At 39.2% G+C, this 25,560-nt stretch overlaps 2 protein-coding genes across 3 annotated transcripts; both read right to left on the reverse strand.

The window, feature by feature from the left end:
• Nucleotides 1–747: 747 nt before the first annotated feature.
• LOC134636351 (syndecan-2) lies at nt 748–9,485 on the reverse strand. Of its 2 annotated transcripts, none has more exons than XM_063486292.1 (5): nt 9,236–9,485; nt 4,740–4,869; nt 3,985–4,151; nt 3,435–3,702; nt 748–3,266 (listed from the first exon to the last, which is right to left on the reverse strand). In XM_063486292.1, the coding sequence occupies exons 1-5, from the start codon at nt 9,293–9,295 to the stop codon at nt 3,103–3,105; spliced, it is 789 nt and encodes a 262-aa protein (XP_063342362.1). In that variant the 5' UTR covers nt 9,296–9,485; the 3' UTR covers nt 748–3,102. The 2 variants fall into 2 exon arrangements, with proteins under 2 accessions (XP_063342362.1, XP_063342361.1); XM_063486291.1 differs by having other exon boundaries at nt 3,985–4,169.
• Nucleotides 9,486–11,065: 1,580 nt separating this feature from the next.
• mrs2 (magnesium transporter MRS2) lies at nt 11,066–24,930 on the reverse strand. The gene is made up of 12 exons (XM_063488125.1): nt 23,925–24,930; nt 22,817–22,881; nt 22,230–22,266; nt 21,733–21,845; nt 17,903–18,064; nt 17,655–17,785; nt 17,413–17,529; nt 16,987–17,056; nt 16,572–16,654; nt 13,650–13,767; nt 13,435–13,548; nt 11,066–13,303 (listed from the first exon to the last, which is right to left on the reverse strand). The coding sequence occupies exons 1-12, from the start codon at nt 24,289–24,291 to the stop codon at nt 13,244–13,246; spliced, it is 1,437 nt and encodes a 478-aa protein (XP_063344195.1). The 5' UTR covers nt 24,292–24,930; the 3' UTR covers nt 11,066–13,243.
• Between the last annotated feature and the right edge of the window lie 630 nt (nt 24,931–25,560).

Here is a 25,560-nt window from a genome sequence, read left to right on the forward strand (position 1 = left end):
TGGGAAACACAGCACATCTCAGTCCGTGTTTTTTATTTCTCATCTTCCCCTCCCACTGATCTTCTGCATTCCTCACCAGTCATAGATATTCACTTCAAGTGCCCTACCCATGTCAGATTCATATTCATTTATTTTATTACACTTTACTACCACTTTTATGCTATTAACTTATGTGCATGGCTCTACTTTCTATTCATGTGTCTTTTCTACTATAGCCATCTTCTGTATACATTTAAAAAAAAAAAAAAAAAAAAAAAAAAACCTTTGGTGCATCCACATGCTCTCCTTTTGTTTCTGAAGATCTTTAAAAACATCTGACCATATGACTCATTTCACATGCTGCTGACCTGGTACTGCAAACCTTTTTTTTCACTTTTGCCTGCCTTTGTAAAAGGATGTTTGTTAAGACTTGATGGAAATGCTTTGCTCTACATTTCAGATCAGCTGAACAAAAGCTACAAATAATAGCTTTTACCTGCAGCTGAATGTTCACTTTTTGGTTTTGTCTCACACAATAAAAACAAAATGCAAATCTGTGATAACATGTGGGCTTCAAAATGATGCACAGAAGGTGCTTAATTAACAAATAAACACAAAGATCGTGACCTTGAAGAAATTAGAAGAAAAGGTGAATAAACAGGCAGAAATTAAGATCACATATAATATTAAACCTGTCGTGTTGATGTGTGTATATAACAGGGGGGAAAAGCAGTATTGTTTAGAGAGAGAGAAAAAACAGTCACTGCATTAAAGCCACAACTTTTATTCAGTAGTGAACCTCATGAGATACACCATTTCAGCAACAAAGTTCTCTATTGGTCATCTTGGTAAGTTGATAATTGGCTGGTCCTCATACCTGTGTAGTTTATTTCTAAGAACCAGGATTTCAGTCAGCTTCGATAAAAAATAAAACTGCAACATGTCCCCAATAAACTTTCTGTACTTTTATAATTTTTAGATGCATTCATATAGAAAAAGGACTTTAAAAAAAGCTAGAAAATCTTTTAAAGAAACTGACAATAAAGCTCATCAAATGCACCAAGATACAAATAGGCATATAAAACTCAAGCTGAAGGCACAAAGAGGCTTCAACCACGAGTAAATACTGTACAATCCCAATAATGACTGACATATTTACCTACATTGTAGTCTAATTAAGTATAAATTATTACATACAAATCATATCTTTTATATATACTGCATGTAGATGATAGAAGCGAAAAGTTATTTTGTCTTTGCCAACAAGTGCTAACCTGTGGTATTAACCCTCTGGGTTTGTTTTTGTTTCAGACAGAAGTTGCTCTTCAACCACACTGGCATAGTAGATTTTAACTCCAAACTTGCAGTTCTGTACAGCTCACAGTTCAAAGTGTGACACTAATACTGCAACCGCACTGCAAATCAAAGGATATAATGTAACATGAGGCACTGAAGACTCAACGAATGTCACGTTATCAACAAAGAGTCACCACAGTGGGTTAATGACTACATCTTCCTGTTTATTCTATACACAGTGAATAGGTACCTTGCAAATGCATTCAAATGTACTACTTGCTTTAAAATATTCATTTTTATTATGACAAACAGTAAGCAGTGTTCTTTGAAACATTACAGGCAGTAGGTAGCTGGTTAAAAAGCCATAAAAAGGCAAACTCCTAATAGGTTTATGAAAAGGGTCTACACACTTATGTGCTGTCGAAAGGGAATAGAACCCTGTTGTCGTTATCTGCTTTGTGCATCTTCATTGGAGCCATAAAACATGCTATGCTGCTCTTGTTGCTTGAGGTAAAGTCTGAAAATCAGGAAATACATGTTTCAAACCAAGCACGTTTACGCTTAAAAGAAACAGATTAGAGTTAAACAGACACAATTAACAACTCTCTAACCCTGCTAAGTTGATAAACTCTAAAGTGTAAAAGAGCAGTAAATGCTCTCACTGGCCTTTAAACCTTAAACCAACTATTATAGCTTTATACAGAGGACAGTGAGAAAGGAATGCGCTTTGGCTGTTGTCAGAAAACCTTGATCGCTTCTATGGTTTCTGAATTATAGTCATTAGCTTTGACTCCACCTGTCCACATGCTTGCAGTCACCAAAACCCCCCCAAAAGTCCTGAAAATATTACATGTGTTCTAAAGATGCCTGAGGGAGTTTTACTAAGGCTGCCACTGTATGAAGTCAAAGACAAATTGCTTAAAAAATGGCTTACAGAAATATAATCTCTAAACATAAAAAAAAAAAACACATTGAAAAAACAAAAACAAAAAACGTACTACAAATTTTTTTTTTTTTTTTTTTTACAAACAACAAAGCACATCTATATTTGGTCAGTTCTGTAAGTGCCTGTGTGAAAACAACAAATGTTTGTACCTGCAAAGTAACAAAATCTCTCAATGCAATACTGGGCAGCATATGAAAATGTTCATTCACGTACCCCCCCCGCGCAAAAGCCAAAACAAATCAAAGAAAGCATACAGAGAGTAAAAAGCAATGCAGACAGCTTTTAACACAAAAAAAACCACAATCTGACCTCAGAGGAAAGAAAAAAAAAGTGTCAACTTTTTAAGGTCTTAATACTTAATACTATTCTTATACAGAATATAGTACCAGGCTGAACTGGGCTGGTTCAGCTGTACATCCATCAAAAGGAGCAATCAATTTCTGGGTCACACAGAATCAGCTCTTGTCCAGCGTAGTTCATCTTAGGTCTAAAGGCACAGCGTCGGATCGTTTCACACTGACGACTCGCCAACACTACAATGATCCTCTTCAGGATTTCATTCTTAAAACTTTGGATGGGTATTTACTCCTTCCTTAGCATGGGATGACAGGAAAGCATTTTAACAGTCTGACTTTATTTTTTTATGACCCCTTCGTCACAAACACTGAACATTAAGTAGAAAGATAAAGTGGCAGTGGATGAAGTTGGGAATGGCGAAGAAAAAAAAAAAAAGACAAAGAACAAAGAAGCAGCACTGGAGAGGAGCAGATGTGTCTACTTCAGACTTCATCAAGAAGAATCATCTTCAGCTGGTTATAGATCCATTTGAGTCCTAATAGGCAGGAGCCAAAATCCACCCTGCTTTGTTCTTATTAGTCAGTTCAGGCGTAGAACTCCTTGGTGGGTGCTTTTTGATATGCAGTTGCAGAAAGTTTGTTATCTCCCAGGTCGTAGCTACCTTCATCCTTCTTCTTCATGCGGTAGGCAAGGAGAGACAAGAGGGAAACAGCACAGAGGAATCCAATGACTCCGCACACTATCACAGCTGGAGACGGAAAAAAGAAATACGAAATTATTTTTAAAAAATAACATTTTTATCACAGTTATCTATACTTAACATTCCAGATTCTTCAACAGAAGTCTAAATTTTCTTGAAAACTCACTACTGTAATTTTGTAGTGAACTGGTAAGACAGTAGAAACCTAGTCCTTACCTGCTAGCACCTCTTTTCTCTCCAGCAGGTTCTCAGAGGATACCTCCATAGAGTTCTCACCAAATAATCCTTCTCGATCAGCTTTGGTAAGAGTTTCATCAGACTTTTTGATAGGCTCTTCATATTGGGGATTTAACACATCCAGGCGTCTCTCCTTGCCAGAATTGATTACACCATCAGCTCTAGTACTGCCACTGGGAGGCACATTGGTGGTGCTGGGACTAGCATCCTTTGCAAACCAGTCAGCTGTTGGGCCAACACCAAGCCCCTATAAGGATATTAGCACCGTTTAAAAAAAAAAAAAAAAAAGCTGAGACATTATGTGGCTTTAAATACTTTCCATTTACCACTATTCACACTTTAAAGCAGTATTAAATAAATCACAATTAGTTTCTCTGCTCCAAAATTAATCAACCTTAATATTTACTCTCACTATCACTAATTGAAATTAAAAGAATAAATATCCTTGTGTGTGCGATGAATCATCCTGAAGATGGACATAAGTCAGACTTCATGAGGACATGAATCAAAAGGAACAGTCATACTTTACCTTGTCTCCATCAGGGAAAATGTCAGTGTCCTTCGCTGTAGTTGCTGGATCTTGGCTGCGTGCCACTGTGGTTGGTGGGTTGTGCGGAGAGTGTACTGTAGGCTGTGGTTGACGCTGCTCTGTTTTGCTAGAGGGGCTAGGCAACGTCAGGATCATATCCCCGGCATCTGAATGGGCACGGGAAACTGAGAAATCACCAAAACAAAACACAAAACACTTCAGAGCATGTCTCTTTTCATTATTATAGAATAGTTTGGTTTTTTTTAATCTATTGGATTAACTCAAGGAATAGGACAGTTTTTCTTGGATAACGAGTTGACATCTGAGGTTACTTGGTTTTACAGCAGAGTCTGCCACAAATGTGGAAACAGTTCCTACTTCAAGTTTTATAACTTACTGAAATTCACCTGAACGTAATGCAGTTTTATATCACGCTGAATGTGCCACGACATCACTCACTACAGTTTACGCAGGTGAGTCATTCAAAGTCTGTGAGTTTCCAATAAAATGTCACCTGGTTCCACTGTATCACCTCAGGACAAACATCTGGTGTATTGTAAGTGCATCTGTGTCTGAACATACAAGCACTTGTGGCTTACTTGTGTATTACTCACAAGCCTACATGCATGATCGAGTGGAGTTAAATAATGTCTAATAATCCGTGATGAAGTTTCTATTTAATAAGCAATACAGGGAAAATATACATATAGATATATTATACATATACAAAGACATATATGCATACATATCCTTACCATAATCTCCAGATCCAGAGCCTGACCCACCATCATCGCCATCTTCATCGTCTATAGGGAGGTCACCAGATGTTCGGCCCTCTATGTATAAGTCATCACTTGGGCTAAATGACTGGGAGAAGACAAAGAGCTGCCAAAAAGAGGGGGGGGGGGGGGTTAAAAACATGCAATTTTATTTAAGTAGGAGAGAAACGCACACATAGATTCACACAGGCAGAATTCCTTTCACTAATTGACAACATGTGGATATCGCTACAGTTCTGGAGTAAGACAATACCTCTCACAACCAATGATGTATGCTGGCCAAATATGCAGCAGTGCATGCTGCTGTCTGAGAGTATTACATCCATACTATAGTATGTGCAGTAGATAAAGGCTGTTTTCTTGATCATTTCACGTGCTGTGGCAGTAATTTGTGATACTTTGCAGAACCACACAGCAGAGAACTAAGTGTGTTTGAAAGGAGGAGGGACGAGATAAAGCAGCTTCAAAGACAACACAGAGAGCAGGCAAGTAGACGCACACATGGAAAGGGCCGCTTCACATATTAGATTGCACCTCGTGAAATCCTTCCGCCAACCCGAATGCTACACAGAGGAGTGTGATGAAAACCAAAGACCTTCTTTTCCCTTGATCCAAGGCCTAGGCAGACAGAAGGTAATGAGACGAGTGGCTCAAACACAACCGGAGATCACATGAATCAAAGAAAGACACTAACTGTGCTGAAATCCATAAAGAGCCAAAGAAAAAGAAGCTCAAACATATGCTGGTGTTAAGAGAGGGAGAGACACTCACACACAGAGACATGGATGAATATGGCCCATTGAGACCTGAAATATGTCTGGTATGTATACTATGCTTCCACTAACACAGGTGCTGAGAGAGGGTGAAAATAGGGAGAAAGGAAAGGAAGCACAGTTTAGTGTACTTCTCATAAGATAACTGCTCCAGAAAAAGGTTCTACTCCAATAAAAATTCACAAAATATGTTGTCAAAGCAACAGTTCTTTTCAAGTTAACACCATTTTTCTTTTGCTAACAAACCTTTTTATCAGTATGCAATAATGCAAACAGCCCACAGAAGGGATACAGATATAAAATCTATCTATCTGATCTGCAACTGTACACTTAACATTTAAGGTCATTCTGCAACATGTCACCAAGATACTGGTGTATTCATGTGAAGCATTAATAACACGTAAACCCAAGGGTGACTAAAATAGCAGAAGAGGTGCTGGCATTCTCACCGACTTCAGCCAGAGATTAGAAAAGCAAAAGCTGTGACTGTCTGTGTCACATACACAATGGGAAATATACTCTATGCCTAGCTTGAGAATTATCAGGTTATAAGGCTATAATCAGACATCAGCAAACTTATGGTAGATGTATGCGAAATCTGTCCAACTATTTTAAAAGACCTCTAAAGACGTACCTTTTTTAACTGCTAACAGTCAAGTCTGAGGTCCATCACGGATTGGACAAGTTCTTTTATATAGCTGTTTTAACTATTGTTAGAGTTTAGTTCTGATTTTATTCTTATTTTCTGACTTCTTTTTAATCATTATGTTTACTATGCTGTTTATGTGAGTTCTGTGTGTTGTAACTGGCTTCTTGGAGACCTGGATTGCAGATGAGTGTGCCTGTAAAGCCCTCTGGGTCAACGTCGGTTGTATTAAAATTAGCTACATAAATAACATTGACTTGATAGTCATACAAAAAAGTATTAGATCAAAGTGTTTTACTGTGTTTCACTGGCATTTATTTTACCAGACCAAATCCAGATGTTAACCACACGATTAGCTGAGTCAACACATATAACATATTATCTTTTTTAACGGATCAATCAAATATTTTTAAATTTAGAATTGATTTCACTAAATGCCATTAAGCTTTGACCTCCCACCTACTGGCAGTTTGTTTTCTGCTGACTCTGAATCAGTTCTCCTTGACAGATACAAGTTTTACACTGGGGTTTACTGGAAGATGTGATTTAGAATTTATACACATCTGGAAAGCATACGTATGCACGCAGGATTTACACACACACTCTGTATATAACATTCTGATATCCTGGTGCTTTGTCACAATGAAGACAGTTTACTGGAAACAGCTGTATCACTCCACAGACATATGAGAGAAGACTGAGTGTTGGTGGAGGGCAACATTAAAGCTGACAATCATCAAACTCTTATTTTTTGTTTCTCCTCAGCTGATAGCTAGCTATATCCCCAGTGAGCTGCAAAGTAATGAGAGCATGGTCAGATCGAGAGTGAGTTTAGATAACAACGAAAAGCACACAACAGATCTGTCATCACTTGGATAGCAGCAGCAGCAGAGTGCTGTATGTTTGACTAAGACATAAAATGAATTATCCACAGACATTAAGTAGCTGTAGCCTATAAGGACAAAATTATCAGATGCCAAGAGAAAATGAATATTCCTCTTACAACTTTAGTGATCTGACAGAGTTTGGTAATGCAGTCTTTAGTGATGCCAACAGGCAAAATGTGACACAATATCTACTTCTGTCTTACATGTGATTATTATGTCCTTAATTCAGATTACAGTCATTTGAAACTGCTGACCCCAGACTACAGGTCCCAGTCCACTCCATGTACGCAAAGACCTAATATAGCTTTGTCCACTAGTTGTGTGGTGGTCAAAGAACAGTCAAGATAATCAGCAATATGTGGTTAAAAACCAAAAATATATATTGAAAAAATTAAAATAAAATAAAAACTCTCCAAGGGCATGCTAACACTGAAAGTCAAACAAACTGCTACAGCAACTCATCAAAAGAAAAACCTCTTGCAGCTAATCGCATGTGTACAGACTGCCCTTGACACACAGAACAATGTTGTGACTAATGCTGATTAACTGAGAACACATATCTTCCGCCCCACCAGGCTTTTTAGTTCTCCACAGCAGCAAGTGTCAAACTACATAGTTTATATTCATGTTCTTTTGTTTCTAAACAGTTTTTTTCTTCCTCATATGTAGGCGTTTCAGTGGAGTGCTTTTGAAGCCCTACGAAAATCGTCATTAATAGCACCGTGAGGAGGTGTTACCCTTTTCCTCTCGCTCTTAGCAGTTGGATGAAAAACTGCTCATATCCCACGCAGCTGCGTGCTTGCCTGGACTAGCCCAGTGGAACTCGCTGTTACTCATCCATCCAGAAAAATGACACAACTACCAGATCACAAACTGTCAAAGGAAGAAAGCCTGTTTAAACATTCATCCTTTGGATTGGAGCAACATCACTGACTGACTAACCAGTAATTCTACAGCCACACTTGGGGACACAGATAGTTTGGATGTAAGATGTAGCCCATCACACCCAGCAATTTAAGACTGGAGTCTGTGTATTAGTGGTATGACATGAAGACGAATCAAAGCATCTGTGGATCAAAGTATGAGATGACACAAATTAAAGTTAAGCAGAAAAAAGGTTTGTTTGTTTTTTGAGTGGCCACACCTGTTTATAAGCTATTATATTCAGAGATTACAACCTGTGGGGCCTTAAAGCAGGACAGGAATGCCAAGCTGTATTCATTTTCACCATATCCACAACTCCCTGAGTCCTACTAAGGGATTGCATGTCTCTTTCCTCTGCTACAAATATACACCAGAATCAGTATCGTGTTTCAGTTCCCTCTCCTTTCACAATATACAGTCCATAAATCTTAAACAAACTGCATTTCTGCAGAGGTGGTGAGGCTCCCTGGCTCTCATTAGAGATTTCTTACAGTCAATAAATCACCAGCCTGGATATTTTTCATACTTTGTGACGATGAACAAAGCTCTGCTTCAGCCTGTCATCCCAGGTGTTTTCCAGCTATAAAGCAGCCGCACATAGAGAAACAACGGAAGGGGTAAAGGAGGATTTTGAAATACTCTTCTTTTTTTTTCTTAAACCACCTTGGTTAAATATTAATGATTTCCTGGTTTAGAATTTGAATTTGCAAAGTATAACATTATAAAACGTGTGGGTGAGAAATTCAGGCCAGGTCTAGTTTAAATGTCAAAGCTGTGAGCTAAACGATGAACAGACTTTGGCCCTGTGTGAACTTGACACCAACTGGACGCTTGGCCTCGGTTTGAAAAGGCTGCTGAGGTCAAAAATCACCCAGTTTATAGAGCCGGAGGTAACATATATTTATGTTTTAAAAAGACAAATTCGTGCTGTTCACTTTAAAGGTACATTTAACGTAAATACATAATAATAATAATAATAATAATAATAATAATAATAATAAACACAGAGAAAAAACTGAGGATATAACATTAAGAGTAATATATTTATCTACTCTATGGGGTAGAACTCAAACAGTCCACATGAACATAAACGTTACCCAGTGCTGTCGTTTTCAAAAATATCTTAACGTTTTAGCCTTCTCGGTTATTTTTACATATTAAAGATAATTAATATGTATTTTTCCACTAATACGTCAACTGGAACATTTTTGAATTAAAAAACATTTAAGAAAAGCCACTTACTTTTCCACTGATTGACCCAGTTGCCAGCCCGACGAGGAACAACCACCACAGATTCCCCATTTTAACTTCCAAAACAATTAAAAAAAACACGCTAGTTGAAAACGAGAAATTATATGTTGGTATAGTGAAAACGTTCAACTCGCTCTTCGGTGTTCCGTAGTACGGATAATTTGTTGTAGCGCTTTCGCTGCCGCTGTCGAGTCACTTCGTTAAATCTCAGTAAAGTTCCCGAGTGTCTCCTGGACTCGTTGTGAGAAGGACTTCGTCTGAAAAAGTTGTTTAGCCTGGTCGTGAAGCGTGGCTCTCTGCGGTGACGTCAGCACGCCGGTCCTTGACGACGGTAGTGGAGACGCACACGCGAGCCGGAACCGTTGACAAGGTGACGACATTAGCTCAACTGCCTTTCACCGAGGTTCATTAATAATAGGCTGAACGCGCGGCTACCGTCTGGAGACATTTTTTCATTAAAATTTTTAGTGTTGATATACGCTTCTAAAATCCGTAATTCATTTTGCCCTTTTTTGGAGGACTTGAGTCTGAGGCAAATCTCTATGTAATTCACATGAATCCTACTGTTCTATTGAGGCCATATTTGCGGGGGCTGGGCAAACAATATTTCTTTTCAAAATTGACTCCCCTCCCTTGTGGCTATAAAATATGGTGATAAGCTTTTGTTTTTGTTGGGGTTTTTTTGTAGCTATTATGATTCTATTGCTAAAAAATGAGGTTTTTAACTTTTACCCCTTCCAAAACAAAACTTTAATGCCGCACATTTTTAGCCTATTTCAAGAGGCAGAGGGCAGGGTGAGGCCGAAAGGATCTTACTCAAAATTGTGGTCTGTTTAGAGCTGTCAGGAGATGAAGTGGAGGGAGGCCAGACAGGAAGGTAAAAGCTCAAATGGGGACATAACAGCAGGTGTGTTATCAGAAGTATTGCTTAATGTTTAAACAAAGCACACACAAACAGAAAAAAAGTTTGATTCCTTCTTTTCTCTGCTGATTTATATAATTAATGATGTATAAGCTAAAGGTGCATTAACCTGTACCTCTCCTGTCTCCATTAGAATGAAAAATGAAAACAGCACAACGCTGCTAACAACCACCAGGACAGGAGGCCCTATGATTACGTCAAAGTGTAAATAGGTAACCAGGTTTCTGAAAAACATGTCAGAGCACACAAACCAGAGGGACGTGCTCATCTGAAAACATCCGTTTCACGGCATGACTCAGATATCCTAGGATCTGAACTTACTGGTTCCTTGTTACAGTCAGTTCAGTAAGTCAAGGCACATTTTTCAAATATTAGGGAGTCCATCAAAGTAACGGATTATCTTAATGTCTCCGTTAAAGGGGAAAGAATGAAGCTCTCTGGAAGGTGAGACCACTGTTAAACAGAATGCAACAGGGCTGCCAAAAGATTATTGCCTTCACAGGCCGGTGTTTTAAATGGCAGCCGAGAAACCAAATGCCACAACTTCAGAGCCCTAGCTTTAACAACATTTCTATATTTGTCCCTGCTCGGACTCCTCTAAGCTTTCACCTTCTTGCTCTAAAATCTGGCCCTCTTCCACCTCACCTCCTGACAGCAGTATGAGTAAAATCCTGTCTGCCACACTCAGTACTCTGTCACACCATCCATGATCACTGTTACTGCCATGGGGAGCATGACACAACAACCCATGTTTAGGTGAGTATTAGGGGTGCAGGATGGAGTTTAATAAAAAAAAAAAAAAAAATGGAAACAATATCATTTCATCATACTAAGATAAAAAATAAATAATTTTCAAAAAAAAATCTTCTAAACATTTATTTCAAGTACTACACTTAAATTATCTAAAAACAAACAAACAAAACAACTATGAAACATTTATTCTTCTGGGTCTCAGGAGATTAGGAGCAATCATCACAGTATGGATTGATTGAGACTAAACCATCTTTTGTATGTTGGAATATACACACATAAAGTAAATATTACAACAAAAACATGTTTCCCTTCGAGACATCAGAGAAATTAGCACATAGATCTGACGGAATAATTTCCAAAAACATAGATTTCAATAAAAACTTTATGATTCCATTGATTTTTATTGAAGGACAAGCTTGCTTTAGTTGTGACACACGGTGTGGTTCATGACTCCCTCTGGTGGAGAAAGGCTGTAATGACAACCAAGCAGTTTAAATGGCCGTTTCTGTCAAACGCTTTACTCCCTTTCAAACCAACTCATATTTACAAAACATGAAGCCTAGAGTAGTTTCCAAACCTTGAATCCACTTAGGCAGTGACAAGGATATTTTGACTCCATGTGAGGTACCTCAATTAATATTAATAATAAAAAACATTATCCAGCCATAACAATTCTTAATTTGACACAGCAAACCAAGGATATTAGTCTTATAGCCAAACAGTCCACATTAATAAAACATCTTCCCAAGTATTGCTCATCAGAAATCTGAAAAATCTTTCATTACATGCGCTCAGCTTTAAAGAAACTAATGTTTTCTGCTTTGTTATTTTTTGTTTCACTGAGACATTTTTGCAGTTCAATGTCACAAAAGAAAAGTGGAGCCACGTAATTCAATGTTCCTTGAAAATAATATATTTCAGAACAGAAAATACACATTTAAAACACGCAGTAGTCAAGCTGACACACTCAACAAAAAGAAATAAATCATCTAATAAATAAAAGCATTATCTTATGGGTGAACTCATAAGCTGTTATTATAACCTCCCCAATTCGTTAATAACCTGAAAACTCATCTGATTTAATTGGTGACCCTATGTGGGTATCCTGACCTTTGGCCTGGGAACCACTAATGCAAGACCTAATCTATGGCTTCAGTTGACATCATGCAGATATACCAAACCTTTCACCAACCAATTTATTATAATACTTGATTAAATTTATAAATTATAAAGCTTCCCTTTGGTAAAAGCTGCTAACAGCTTTGAAGTCACACTCTGAACTCTGCATTTATAAGAAAAACAATGACATTTTTGAGCAAGTGCCTGTCACTTATGTTGACATAAACACCATGCCACAAAGCTGCACAGTGTACTTCCTCTGGTTTAATAAAGGCAGAACATACAGAGTACAGAGGGACAGAGTCACAGGTTTACTGCTTTCACAGTGATATAAAGTTTTTTTTCTTTGTTCTTCACCAGTGAAATGAAAGAAAGCACAACTCCACAAAGCCAGATTATTATATGACCTGGCTTTTTTTAATCCACATATATGGAGATGTGCAGTATTTCCCCACCACTTCCTCGAGGTGTGGGGTGGCGGTTCCTGCTTCAAAGAGTGCAGCAGAGCAAACAGGTGAAGACGTCACTGGACCTGGCAACAACGCTTTGCTCATTACTGTAAGTGCAAAGAAACCTGCTAATAGCAGTGAAGCTAGTCCTGACCAGAGCACTAGCAGCTGCTGATTACATTACAGTTGCACCCACAGCAAGCACAGGACGGGCTTCGTCCTGCTGCTCCTGGCTCTGCAACACTAAGAAAACTCAAAGTTTTATCTGCACTGGACGTTGAAAGGAAAGAAAACAAAAAGATAAAAAGCAGAAATGAAAAATGACTGTCAGTCAAATGAAGGGAAACAGTGACACGCACACACTGGAGCAGAGTTTCTTCTGACATGCCCCAAACCAAAAGCAGATCTTCATGCAAGATAGATATCGTCCACACCTCAAAATTTGCTACAATTTTTTTCCCTAAAATAATAATAATAAAAAAAATAATAATAATAAAAATCATATTCACATCATATAATGTCATATGTGTTACGTGGTTGTCCATGCCATACCAGTGGGGCCCGCCCCACAGTTTGAGAACCACTGCACTATAGTCTCCAGAGATGTGAGTGTAATCTCAACCTCTGCTGTGGCCATGGGACAGTAAAACAATGAGGTGTGTTAAAAATAAAAATTCTTGTAGAAGAAGTCTTTGCATCAAGTTAAAGAGGACCAAGAGCGCTGCGAGACGACCATCATCTGTGCCAGGTAGAACTTCATCTGACCCCAGCCTTGATGTCTGATGGTCTCATATTCCTCTTCCAAACTGGAGGGATCTGCATCACAGAGAGAAGAAATTATTTTTATGGATGCATTTCTCTGGATCAGTCCAGGGAAAGGTGTCCATAGACTGGGCTTTACAGGAACACATAACAAGGCACAGTGTCTGTGTATGCGTTTGCATTACTCGTGGGGGTACTGAAGTCTCTAGATGCCGTCCCAAAAATGATAAAAGTCGCCTCCATATCAGCCCACTGCCCAAGAACATGAAACCTGTTACCAACCAGAAAGCACGGGGGTCCTGTAGGAGAGACACACAGGGAGAGCAGTGCATAAATATCTGTTCATAAACACTAAGCAGTAGTTACAACTATTAAAAGTATTGATCAGAAGTTGTCTCACATCTTCAAAAGCTGTTGTCAGATTCATTCCAAATGCCACACCTATTAGACCAAATAAGGAAAGGGAGAAGGACCCCATGGTCAGCTGCAGATTCAGTCGCATCATCACGTTCCGGTGGCTGGAATAAAACACAGTGCTCTCAGTGGCTGTAAGAAATCATACAAAACAAGAAAACGCCCAATCTGGCGGGGAGGTGTGGGATGCCAGATCAGGCGCCCCCCTTCCGGCTCTCCTCTCTTTTGTCCTACTTCTCGCTATCACCTTTTCTATCCCTTTGAGAAGTGAGGCTCTTTAAATATTAAAGAGACAAGTATTACTTTTGTTTTGCAGTGAATTGATAGAAGAAAATAATGTAGAAAACTAAACAAAAGAAAGTAGAAATAACAATAAAACATAAATCAGTGACACACTCCTGATCAACCCTCGCAGGGCCTCCTTGGATGAGGGATGATAATGGCTGAAACACCCAGTGGATCCAAGGTCCACTACTGATGATGGGTCCCAAGTTATACATTTCTGTAATTCAGACATACTGTTGAAATAGCACTTCAGTTTTGTCTCATTTTATTTATTTTGTAAAAATGTGTACTGAAACTTCTGTACTGTGGCAGAAAAGGTAGTTTTGCTGGTTTTCCTTATGAGAACAAAGTGGGTTGCATGTCGCCCTCGATATAAAATGAGTCTCCCATTCCTAACCTAGACGATATCTGACATCTGGAAAAAAAAAAATGCTAATTAGTAACAAAACTGGGTATATATTAGAGAAAAGAAAAAAAGGCATCCCACAGACGGTAAGTCTCTCTGAAATAACTTCTATTTCGAAATAATGGATGCCATCAGCTTATTATCAGCAGGTGTGTGTGTGTGTGTGTGTGTGTGTGTGTGTGTGTGTGTAACTGCACATGGCAGGAGTAACGAGCACGTTTGTGAAGGTGCCACTGTTGCTGAATCACATTTACAGTCCTGTGAAAAAAGAACATTCTGACAGGCGACTATCCAGTCGTGCGCCCTAAGTGCGCCCAACTTTTTCCATGAAAATTAAAAGGGAAGTAGCAGCTACTTGTTGCCAACTAAATCAACCATCATGGAACAATCAGATGTGTGTTAACACAACCCCACCATCTTCCCAGGAGTGGAGCTCCCACTAAATTCATCGCAAGGTCAGACCGTGCAATGATCAGAGAAACTGAAAACAACCCAAGAGCTCAAGCTGTGCATAGACGAATGCCTGCAAACCTCATTGAACTGAAGTAACGTTGTAAAGACGAGTGGGCCATAATTCCTCCACAGCGACATGAGCGATTGATTAAGTCAAACAAAAAAAAGATAACTTCAGGTTATTGCTGCTTAAAGATAGATCTACAATGAATCATGGCATGTACTAGGGCTGGGCTATATTATACCGTTCACGATAATACCGGTGTAATTTTGGGCAACGATAGGAAAATGAAATATCGCGATAGAATATGGGTAAAACGCGCATGCGCAGTGCCTATGTTTACAAACGCACATGGCGGCGATGCAGAATGAGAAGAGCGAAAGTGGATCGTTAAATGAAACGGATGAACCAGAATTGGTTTGTAAAAATGCTGCAACTTCAGTGGTGTGGAACTGGTTTGGCTTTCGTCCGTCAGATACACAACAAAGCACTATTTTTGTAGAGCATGCTAGCGGGCAGTCGTTATTACCGTGTTGTTTGGAAAATACGGCACACTTAAAATCAATCCTTTGATTTTTCTGAAAATCGACAGTGCCCCTTATAATCCCGTGTGCCTTATGTACGAATTCTGGTTGTGTTTACTGACCTCGAAACGATTTTATGTGCTACACGGCACTCGAAAATCTGTCAAATGTTTTAGTACGACTTTGCTAAGCTACGAAGCCGCACCGCTTGATGGATTGTCGGAGCATTACGGCTATCGTAGGCAGGCGCCTCGCGGAGTGATACGTACTGTGCTTCAACATAATATTACCGTATTGTGTGTGTATAACAGCTTTTTAAGTTTTTTGAATATTATACATGGTTATGTTCAGGATATGTCGGCCAATTCCCACTGGAAATGCCTTTTGGTTAAACTGTCAGCAAGGAATTTGTATTTGCACTGTTACATTTTTATATAACTTTAATGCACATAAAAAACAGCTGCTTGTTTAAGTGAAAATACATTGATGGGGTTTTTTGCGCTAATAAAGTTGTGGAGTTGTAAAACATTTTGTCTCGTGTCAATTATATCGTCAGTTATATTGTTATCACAAATTTTCAAATGTATATCGTGATAAATATTTTTGGTCATATCGCCCTGCTCTAGCATGTACTTAGTTTTTCCACATAGTGCTTCTATATGTTTGCTTATTTTTTTTTTTTTTTTAAATAAATAATGAGTAGATGTGCATAAAGAGCTGTGCATTAACAAATAAACAGAAACCTTAATGTTGTGAAGGAGACTGCGGCAGGATTCCTTCACAACCATGTGAGAGACTAAGTCGTACAGAAAACATTTACTTCAACGTATTGTTGCCGAACATGGTTTAATAACCTACTGGATCATGCACTGGACTGCATAGAGTCCTATGAAAACTCTCCTTTCACATGACTGTACTTATTTTGGAGCAACATTTACTGCAATTCAGATAAAATCTTTAAATACGACCTTGCCTTCTTCAGGATGACAATACCAAACCTATCTCACAAAATTCCACACGAGTACAAAGATGCATCAATTTTTAGTAAATTAAATTTTTCTTGTTAAATTGTAGATGGCAAAGCATTTTGGGGGGGGGGGGGACTGAATTAGATTAAATTCAATCTTCGAAAATAATGGCTTGTTAAGCCTCATTATCAGTGTTTTGAGTTTGTTGCTTCTCAAAAACATCAGTCTATAGTGTGCATGTATACATAATGTATAGCCAATTTGTACATACCTGTCCAGATTGATAAAGATTACACTCTCAGAGTCGTCTATCAGACCCTTCAGCTCTCTGGCTCTGTTCCCCAGTTCCTCGGCCTGTGTGAAGTATTTCATGGTCAATATGACAACAATCGTACAACCTTACTGACAGCCCATCACAACTGCCACAGATAACATGTAAAGTGTTTCAGTGCTTTGGATATTAAACTAAAATAGAGGCAAAGAAGTAGGTAATCACCATAGCAGAAGCATAAATGGGTATAAATGCTTAGATGAAAATAAAAACATACGAAGTGGTCGTGGCTTGATGAAAATCTATGACAAATGTGTCCTTTACAATGTGTGAGCATGCAGCCTTTACCAAGACTTTTGCATAATTGCAATATTTGTTGATCATGTTAAAACTCAAGAATTTAAAGTACAGCTACCTGCATATAATAATTCTCCAATAAAAGCTCCATCTCCTCAGCGTGGTCAATACCCAAACTGCTCTCTTCACTAAAAAGGCAGACAGACATGAGGTTATGTACAAAATAGAAGTACACAAGTTGAAGAGAATGGATAGATGGATGAAAAATAGAGGTACAGCTGGGCCTGGCGGTTTGGGCAGAATTAATTTAATTTGAAAAAACAAAACAAAAACCCACATACACTGAAAAATGTTAACCTGTAATGTATTATCCGCAGGTGAGTGAAAACACTCAGACTGGAAACAGACTTTGATCCTTGGGAACTGAACAAATTCGTGTCTTTCTTTTTCAACATGCTTCACCACTGACCAGAGATTTCCAACTATTTTTAAGATACTGTGTTCAGCATTCATATACATGTGTCTGAGTGCATGTGTGACATACAAAACTCTTGGGTCTGTCCACTTTGTGAGACAGAACTCTTCAACCGTCTCATCCTCATCCAAGACCTTCAGCATGGAGTCCTTAAACATTTTTATGTCCGTCTCCAATTCTGATAAGCTGTAACAGGCGTGAGAGAAGGGGAAAACTTATAAGACTGTAACTCTTTAGGCTGAAAACTTCCATATACTTATATGCCAGATGCCATTAATGACTACAATTACATGGCTTGAGTGATTCAATACCTCTTGCTATTCTGCAGGAGTACATGTAGTTTACTTCTATCAGCAGAAAGGATTTTAGGGTCTACGAGGGATTCCAGCGTATCCAATATGACTGGTTCAACTTCATTCAACCGGGCTTGCAGCGTGTTTACCTGTTGACACAGATAATACAAAGCTTCAGGTGTGTGTCCTTGACTTTCATTCAGGCTTTATCTAGGTTAGACCACGCTTAATTACACAAGCACTCTGTTTGGTCTGATCGGTTTCACCTTGTGCTGCAGGATGGCTTCCAGTGCTCTGAACTCGAAGGGCAGAGTGTGTGTCTGTGACGCTAGCTGGGGGGCGAGCTCCAGAACTAACCAGCGCTCCAGTCCAAGACCACGAAAATCCAAGACCATAAGAGACTCGGGGGTCAAGATGGCTTTCAAGGCCTGAAAAGACAGTGAGTGGAGGTTATGGGCTAGAGCTTAAACAAACAGACGAGGACAAAATTATTAGCCTCCCTATTAAATATAACAGAAATTTTCTGTTATATTTAATAGGGAGGGATTTTCAGTATAGCATTTCCAAATACACCAATTGTCTTTTTACTAAGTATTAATTATTTCTAGCTCCACACAATAAAAATTATTTCAGAAAAAAAAAATATTAGTGTCAATATTATTAGTATTACACACTGAGGATGCTTCAGAGTGTGTGTAGAACTGGGGATCTCGTCAAGGTGGAAGGAATTATGAATAAGCAAAAACAGAAAACCTCAAGCAGTCACCAGTAAACCTGGGTCTTCCAGCTAAACATACGTTCTCCTGGTGCAGAACAACCTCCAGAAGACTAAACTGAACTTTAGACTGGCTTGTAAAAAGCTCCAACTTGAACGCTAATGAAAATCTGTGGGGTGAACTGAAGACCAGGGTCCATAGCAGAAGATCATTAAATCTGGAGGAGCTTAAGAGATTCTCTAAGGAAAAATGGGCTGTGAGACTTACTCACAGGACACAACTGACTATTAGCATCAGTGAGACTAGTAATTTTAATCCTAGTTTATGTCAATAGTTTTATTTCTTTGTGCAAATTAAAATAATGTAAGCAACCAAAATGAAACTAGGATGTTTCCCATGTGCTGTGTTGCAATTCCCTTGCTTTGTTTAACAGCCCTTGGGAAATACTGAAAAATAATAAAATTTCCACAGGGGGGCAAAAAATTCTGTCCTCATCCACATACTCTGATCCAAAGAGTGAATGTTTAAAAGACGCTTTTTTGTTAAAGACTCCATGCTTTGAAGACATGACATGTCGCCCGGTTAACGTTTTACTGTTAACATGTCAGTGCTCGGTTTGACTCTGAACTGTAAATATTTGTGGTTAGAAATTTTAAACTTAAGCACCAATCAGGATCTAGTTGTGCCTCCCTGGTCCTGAGTCCCACTTAGATACCGCCAACATACAACTGTGAATGGTCAGTCTGTCACAGCCTGCAGAGACCTCACGACGACATAACAGAGCTGAAAACTTTTAGTTCTTCAGGTAATGAAGCATTCTGTGTGTGTACATTTGTTTATGTAGCACATAACTACAAGCTTGTATTGCAGTAACTGCAGTCTCAGTCACTTACTGATCACAGTCCTTGCTTATGTTTGCTTTGCATACTTTATTTCCTCTAATTTTAGCCTGAAACATATTTTCTGTGGTTTCTACCCTTGTACAGTCAGGACTAACAATGGCTGTGAAGCTGTCCCATCTCTTCTTGCTGCTGGTTATGCCGAGTCTCAGCTTGACCAATGGACAAAAATGCTCCAGCTGACTCCAGCTGCAATCAGTGCATCCAATCTGGCCCTGAGTGCGCTTGGTGCACTGCCCCCAACTCTAACATTCGCTTTCATACTGTGAAGGGGCTGCAGAGAGCTGGCTGTCATAAGAGTCATATATATAAACCTCAAAGCAGTGTGCAGGTCATCAGGAATGACAGCAGGTAAGCTGGTTTAAATACCTCTTTAGTCATTAAAGGACACGTGACAATTTTTTAGTGTTCCATACAAAAAAAAAAAGAAGAAAGTAAAAAGAATTAACCTTCCAAAGTTTTGTTTTGTTTTTATTAATATGAAAGCAGCTTCAGATTGTAATTCAAATATATTTTGGAACAGAAAAGGGCCTTTGTTATGATGTTAAAAAAATCTTACAATGTTATTTCTTGTGACTTCTGAACTTCTGCAGAACAGACATAGCAGGTGCCAAAACCATCTTCCTGCAGCCCCAGGAGCTCGCCATTCATTTGAGGCCAGGTGTGAGCCAGTCCTTTCCTCTGTCAATCTCTATGCCAAATGATCATCCTATCACAGACCTGACTCTAGACACCAGCAACGTGCCAGCTGGTCTCAACATCACATTCAGTAGCATAACTACAGGGAACCCCTTACTCGTGCAGGTCAGAAAAAGAAATCCTGTCCAACACAATCTCTTGCAGAAAGAAAATGTTCCTTCTTGTTTGTCCCCCAAAATCAAATTATTCGAACAACAGTTCCTCTGGCGCTGCAGGTAACTGTGGAAGCTGCACAATGTCCCAGTAAGAGTGACATCTCAAACCAGAACAGCACTGCACCCTGGTCTGTCCAGATCACACCCAGAGGCTTTGCAAAGAGTGTGATGTTGGAGGTAACTTTGCAGTTTAAGTCTGCAGCAACTTGCTACGAGAAACATTTGAGTCTGAAAACCTAAAGCAAGTCTTCATAAGACTGTTAGAAAATTGAGAGTTCAATAATTCAGCTCATTTTTCTTCAGTGTGATAATAACATTAAAAATCTATTTGCTTCACCAGGTCAGTGTAGTTGCACTGAAAACAGAGAGGAAAACAGTCCCACCTGCAGCAGCCACGGGGCGCTCGTGTGTGGGCGTTGTGTGTGCTATCAGCCTTATGTTGGAAACCTTTGTCAGATTGACATAACTTCCTTTGAGACAGAAAATGAAGACTTCTGTCGCTCACGCCCTGGCGCCCCGGTGTGCAGCGGCCGGGGGGTGTGTGTGTCGGGCATGTGTCACTGCAACCAGCGAGAAAATCCAGAAAAGATAAGCGGACAATTCTGTGAGTGCACAAACTTTGACTGTCCATACCACGAGAACAGGTAAAAACAAAAAGTTGCCACGAGTTTGTATATAAAATATATCGATATAAAGTTATCACACAGCTTCACGGTTAAAATACTACATTTTTAATCTGACAGAATATGCGAAGGCAATGGGATATGCGAGTGTGGAATATGCCGCTGTTATGAGAACTGGACAGGTAGTGACTGCAGCTGCAGCACGGAAACTGCTTCCTGTATGGCAAAAAACCAGCAGCTGTGCAACCGTAGGGGGAACTGCGTCTGTGGAAAGTGCCAGTGTTTGCCACAGTACCAAGGGCTGACCTGTGAGGACTGCCCTGTTTGTGTAGCACATTAGGGATGGGAGCGAAGACGAACACGTGAGACTGGATATTTATTTAATTCTTATACCGTACGATGTTTTGCAGACACTATCATTACTACAAGAAAATGAAGATATAGAAACACACCATCATCTGAACACTTTTTATAGACAAGAGAAGCAAGGCCGCTTTAACACCGTATCCTCCATTTGTCTTCCACAAACTCTTCACAGAGCCAACATTGTGAAACTTTAACTTTAGTTAAAACTGTTTACTAGACTTTCTGTATCACTGCTGGTTATGATAAATGAGCAGAGTGTGCATCTCCTCCTTTGAGTGTAGTTCTTGAACTGACTGTGCCTTCTCATTCATCATCAGGTGTGACAGAAAGTGTGGCTACCTCATCGTGACAACAGTGGAGATAAAATACGATGTGCTGAGAGAACAGAATTCATTCATTCTGTAAAATGATGAACCATGATGACGCCTTCCAGAGGATGATAGATTGTAGGTCAGACTAACATATATATGATAATAGGATTTTTACTTTTCAAAAACATGATAAAGATCATCTTATTTTGATTGAAAGCAACATCTGAAAAATTAAACTCCAGTTTTTCTGCTCAGGTGCGGCTCATGCTACGCCTCCTGTGGTGTAAGTGGAGTGTGGCAGACAAAGGAAAAAGAAATAAAACATACCGCCATTCGTAAAATAATGCAGTTATTTCTAGCAGTGAGGCTGGTAGTGTGTTGGAAGCGTAGGTCTCTGGCTTGAAGACTTAACTCCTGGCAAAGCTCTGTCTTCTTTTTTTCTTGAAGAGAAAAACAAATGAGGAGCAGAGGCACACATGTACATATAGTTGGGCCAATCTCTACACATGAAGTAGAGGTTGAAATACAACTGATTTTTACTCCTGGATAACAGAAGTGAGTCACTGGTGGTAACAACCCATTAGTGGCTGTTGCACAGGGGAAGTAACACAGAAACACAGCAGTGATGGACAAAAATGTGGTGCATGTCCAGTTCTACACAGGATACGGAAGAGTACTTCAGGGCCATGTTAAAAAAAAGAAAGAAAGAAGAAAAGATCCCTATTCTCTGTCACAATGCCAGAGGTGAGAGACAATCATCAGTCTCAGTGTCAACAACCACAACAACATGTAAACATTAATGAGGTTAATTTCCTCACACTTACCAAATGATGTCACATTTCCCTCTTGGTCAAACTTCATCTGTCAAAGAAAGAAAACATGAAGCTGATTGGTTACATCAAGCAACCACATCTTCACTGCATTTTTGCACAGCGTTGAAACACAATTGTGTGAAATGTAAATAATAACAATAAATTACTTGAGCATTCCAAATGCTATGCTTACTTGTTTTTGTTTTTTGTTTTTTTTAAAATATCTATCCATCTCCACACACACGGCTGATCAAATGACAAGTTTGTTTGTTACTGTTGGGTTTTTTGTTTTTGTTTTTTATAATAAAAAAAAAAAAAACTATTTTTGATGCCAGCACCAAAATAATAAACAAACAAATAAATAATGGTATAAGCTGATGGCAGGTCAGTAATCTCACAGGTGCTGAGTGTTTCTAAGGTAAAGATGGGGAGGATGTATGTCAAATTATAAATGTGTGAATGAAATCTACAGGTTTTGGAACAAAATAATAACATATTGTTTATTGCAGCAAGACAAAGTGACAAACCACATCCCAAAACCTTTCAAGTAGTATTAGCAACTATTAATTAATGACTGCTTAAATTAATTTCTCTCTTACCACTACAAATGCCGGAGCTACAGTGGAAGGAGGGGCATCTGAGACGCTTCTGCAGATAAAGGACACTGTTCAAAGAAAAGACCAAGTTAAACCATGTGTGCAGGAAAGTATTTGACATGTAAAGTTGAGCAGTACCTTGAATATAGCATGACTACAGCAGAAAGACAATAGCTTGGTTCTCACCTGTATGTAAAGAGCTTTGGGTCGGGATAATAAAGTTTAGAATTACAAACCTTAGCACACAATTCTTCATTATTCCAACTTAAAATGCAGTCAAGTGGAAAAGAAAATTTTAAAGGGACACTATGCATTCCTGTGAAAAACTTACTACATCCCATGATTCAGTAGTTTGTAGTTCCACCTTTAGTATTTATTTATATGAGTCTTTCAGATAGCTGTGGATGAATTTTGACTTTCCTTTAAGTCCTGCCACAGCAATTCAAGCAGGTTGAGCTCTCAACTTGGATTGGTCCACTAAAACACCATGAATTTTTCTCTTTTTCAACCATTCTGTTACAACTTTGCAGGCATGCTTCACGCCAAGAGACGAGACGTAGCTCTTTGTTTGGTGCAGTTTCTTGTTGCAGAGCATTGCAGAGGCTGACCTTGGCGTGAATTTTCTGGGCTGTCCACTCCTGACGGTTATCCACTTGTGACTAAAACCCTCTCAAAATAAAATGATGGACTTCAGATAGTTTTGAAAAGGCCTTATGACCCTTTCCACATCGATGGGCAGCAACAGTTGCTTCTCTAAGATCAGTGCTAATGTGTTTTCTTCTTGGCACTGTGTTAATATGCATCTAAATGCTCCAGACCAGCAAACTACCATAACATCTGCTTTTATAGGGGTGCTCACGCTTGCTGATGATTATCTAATCAAATACATTTGATTAGCAGCAGCTGGCTGCTCATTACCCTCCTAATTCATATGAAAGCAGTAAAGGTGTAATTAGTCTTTCACAGTTTTTCTTTTACATGTTGTGATAGATAAAACCTTAGAACTGAAAGAGACGCTTTCTTTTTACCATGACTGTAAAGAGAACTATAGGTCACATAGAATACTTGAATACTGTAGTCAGTATGAGCCAAATTAACTACATCACCTTACCAGGCCACACTGCTCCTCTTTGCAGCAGGTTTCTCCCAGTTCTCACTGCAGCACACTGAGATCTTCTGGTCTGACATGTGGATAAAGGCAGTGCTTGACTGACCAGTGAATTCAAGCAAACATCGCTGTAGTTCCTGCTGAATGATCCCAGTCTTACATTTCCCTGTGGCACAGAGTGTCCCGTTGGACAGAACTCTGCAGGTCTGCTATAATAGCTGAGGGTTCTTGTCCCACCAAGTCGTGAGGAAAAAGGACCAAGAGAGTTTAAAAACCACTTTGGATGAAAGTTCGCACAGCCGGCCAGCAGCAACTTGTGCATTTTGGTCTCCACACCAACGCAACACAAAGCCTTTACGCAGACTGCCATACTGGCGCTGGAGAGCTGATGTTCACCACAGGGAAGGGATTATAACAGGCACAGCAGCAGGGAAGGGAGGAGGAGGAAATTAAGACACGCTTTAACTTCCATAAGCAAAGAAAGCTGCAAGCACCAAGTGTTTACAATCCTCTCATTAGTGGTCCCTCGGTGCCCTCCAGATGTTTGCCAAGCTATGTGTTAGACGAGACAGTCCTGACCCACAGGTACAACAAGAGTGAAAACTCCCGTTACATACGTTACAGTAACTTCACAGTACACATAAGTATCTCTCACGCGCACATTGCCTCGCTTTCACCTGGTTTTATAACTTTCTTCAACTTTGTCTCGCGGCTGTTTGTTATGCTAACTGTCTTAGCTGCTGCAGTATAACAAACATGCTTCACTCACAACAGCCGACAAGTTTTAACGTGACAGTAAACGCAGACACGAGTATCACAGACAGGTCACCTGCCGATGCCTATAAAGTGTCCCGAGTCTACATGTGCGGCTGTGTTTCAACCTGAAAACACAGCTCTCCGGGTTAACGCGATGACAGGAGGACAGAAGACCACTGGCTCTCTGGACCATAATGCACCGCGGCGACAGGGCAGCGCGCCGAAGATCGTCCATGATTGAGGTAATCACTCCGACTGCGAACCTTTCCATCAAACACACCCGTGGCTGTAGAAAAAGGTCATTGAAACAAACACACGGAAGAGGATTAATAAATACGGAGGCCATGAGCGATCCTTTTGCATAACATATAAAAGCCAGTATCCGCCAGGGAGAGACAAATATGAGAAGTAAATAAAGGAACTAAATGTATGGAAGCGTGTTTCTGGAGAAGAATTCAATAAAATACATAAAATAACAGGTCGACTTACTCTGTAAGTTTGTTTTGCGAAACATACTATGGTATGTCAAAATGCTGAAATTAGTTAAATACTAATATATTGTATTTTTAATAAATTATTAAATTTAATAAATTCTTATTATAATAAACTAGTCAAAGGCTGCCACAAAACGATTTAAAGTTTATTTTTTATTTTTTTTATTTGACCGTTGTCTTATTTGAAGTATCACATTAATACTTCTGTTTCATGTATTGCCAGCTGTAACAAAGGATTTCATGAACTTAGCTATACATTTAATTGTTTCCTAACTGTGGACTTCTCTGTTTTCATTTAAAGTGATCTTACCACTAACATGTTAATTAGCTAGGTGAAAATGAGCTTTCGTATTTATATTATTATTTCTGTTTCCTTTGGAGAAATTGTT

This window comes from Pelmatolapia mariae, linkage group LG10_11 (genome assembly GCF_036321145.2).
Source record: "Pelmatolapia mariae isolate MD_Pm_ZW linkage group LG10_11, Pm_UMD_F_2, whole genome shotgun sequence".
In the NCBI taxonomy this organism is placed as follows: domain Eukaryota; kingdom Metazoa; phylum Chordata; class Actinopteri; order Cichliformes; family Cichlidae; genus Pelmatolapia; species Pelmatolapia mariae.

Excerpts from the sequence above, each read along its gene's own strand:
- LOC134636351 (XM_063486291.1), bottom strand. The coding sequence starts at position 9,295 with ATGGGGAATCTGTGGTGGTTGTTCCTCGTCGGGCTGGCAACTGGGTCA. Across the intron at positions 4,870-9,235 it reads CTGGGTCAATCAGTGGAAAA|CTCTTTGTCTTCTCCCAGTC; the intron begins GTAAGTGGCTTT and ends TCTTTTTGGCAG. Across the intron at positions 3,267-3,434 it reads GAGAAAAGAGGTGCTAGCAG|CTGTGATAGTGTGCGGAGTC; the intron begins GTAAGGACTAGG and ends TTCCGTCTCCAG.
- mrs2 (XM_063488125.1), bottom strand. The coding sequence starts at position 24,291 with ATGGCAGTCTGCGTAAAGGCTTTGTGTTGCGTTGGTGTGGAGACCAAA. Across the intron at positions 21,846-22,229 it reads GGGAAATGTGACATCATTTG|AAAAAAAGAAGACAGAGCTT; the intron begins GTAAGTGTGAGG and ends TTTCTCTTCAAG. Across the intron at positions 13,304-13,434 it reads AGACTTCAGTACCCCCACGA|ATCCCTCCAGTTTGGAAGAG; the intron begins GTAATGCAAACG and ends TCTGTGATGCAG.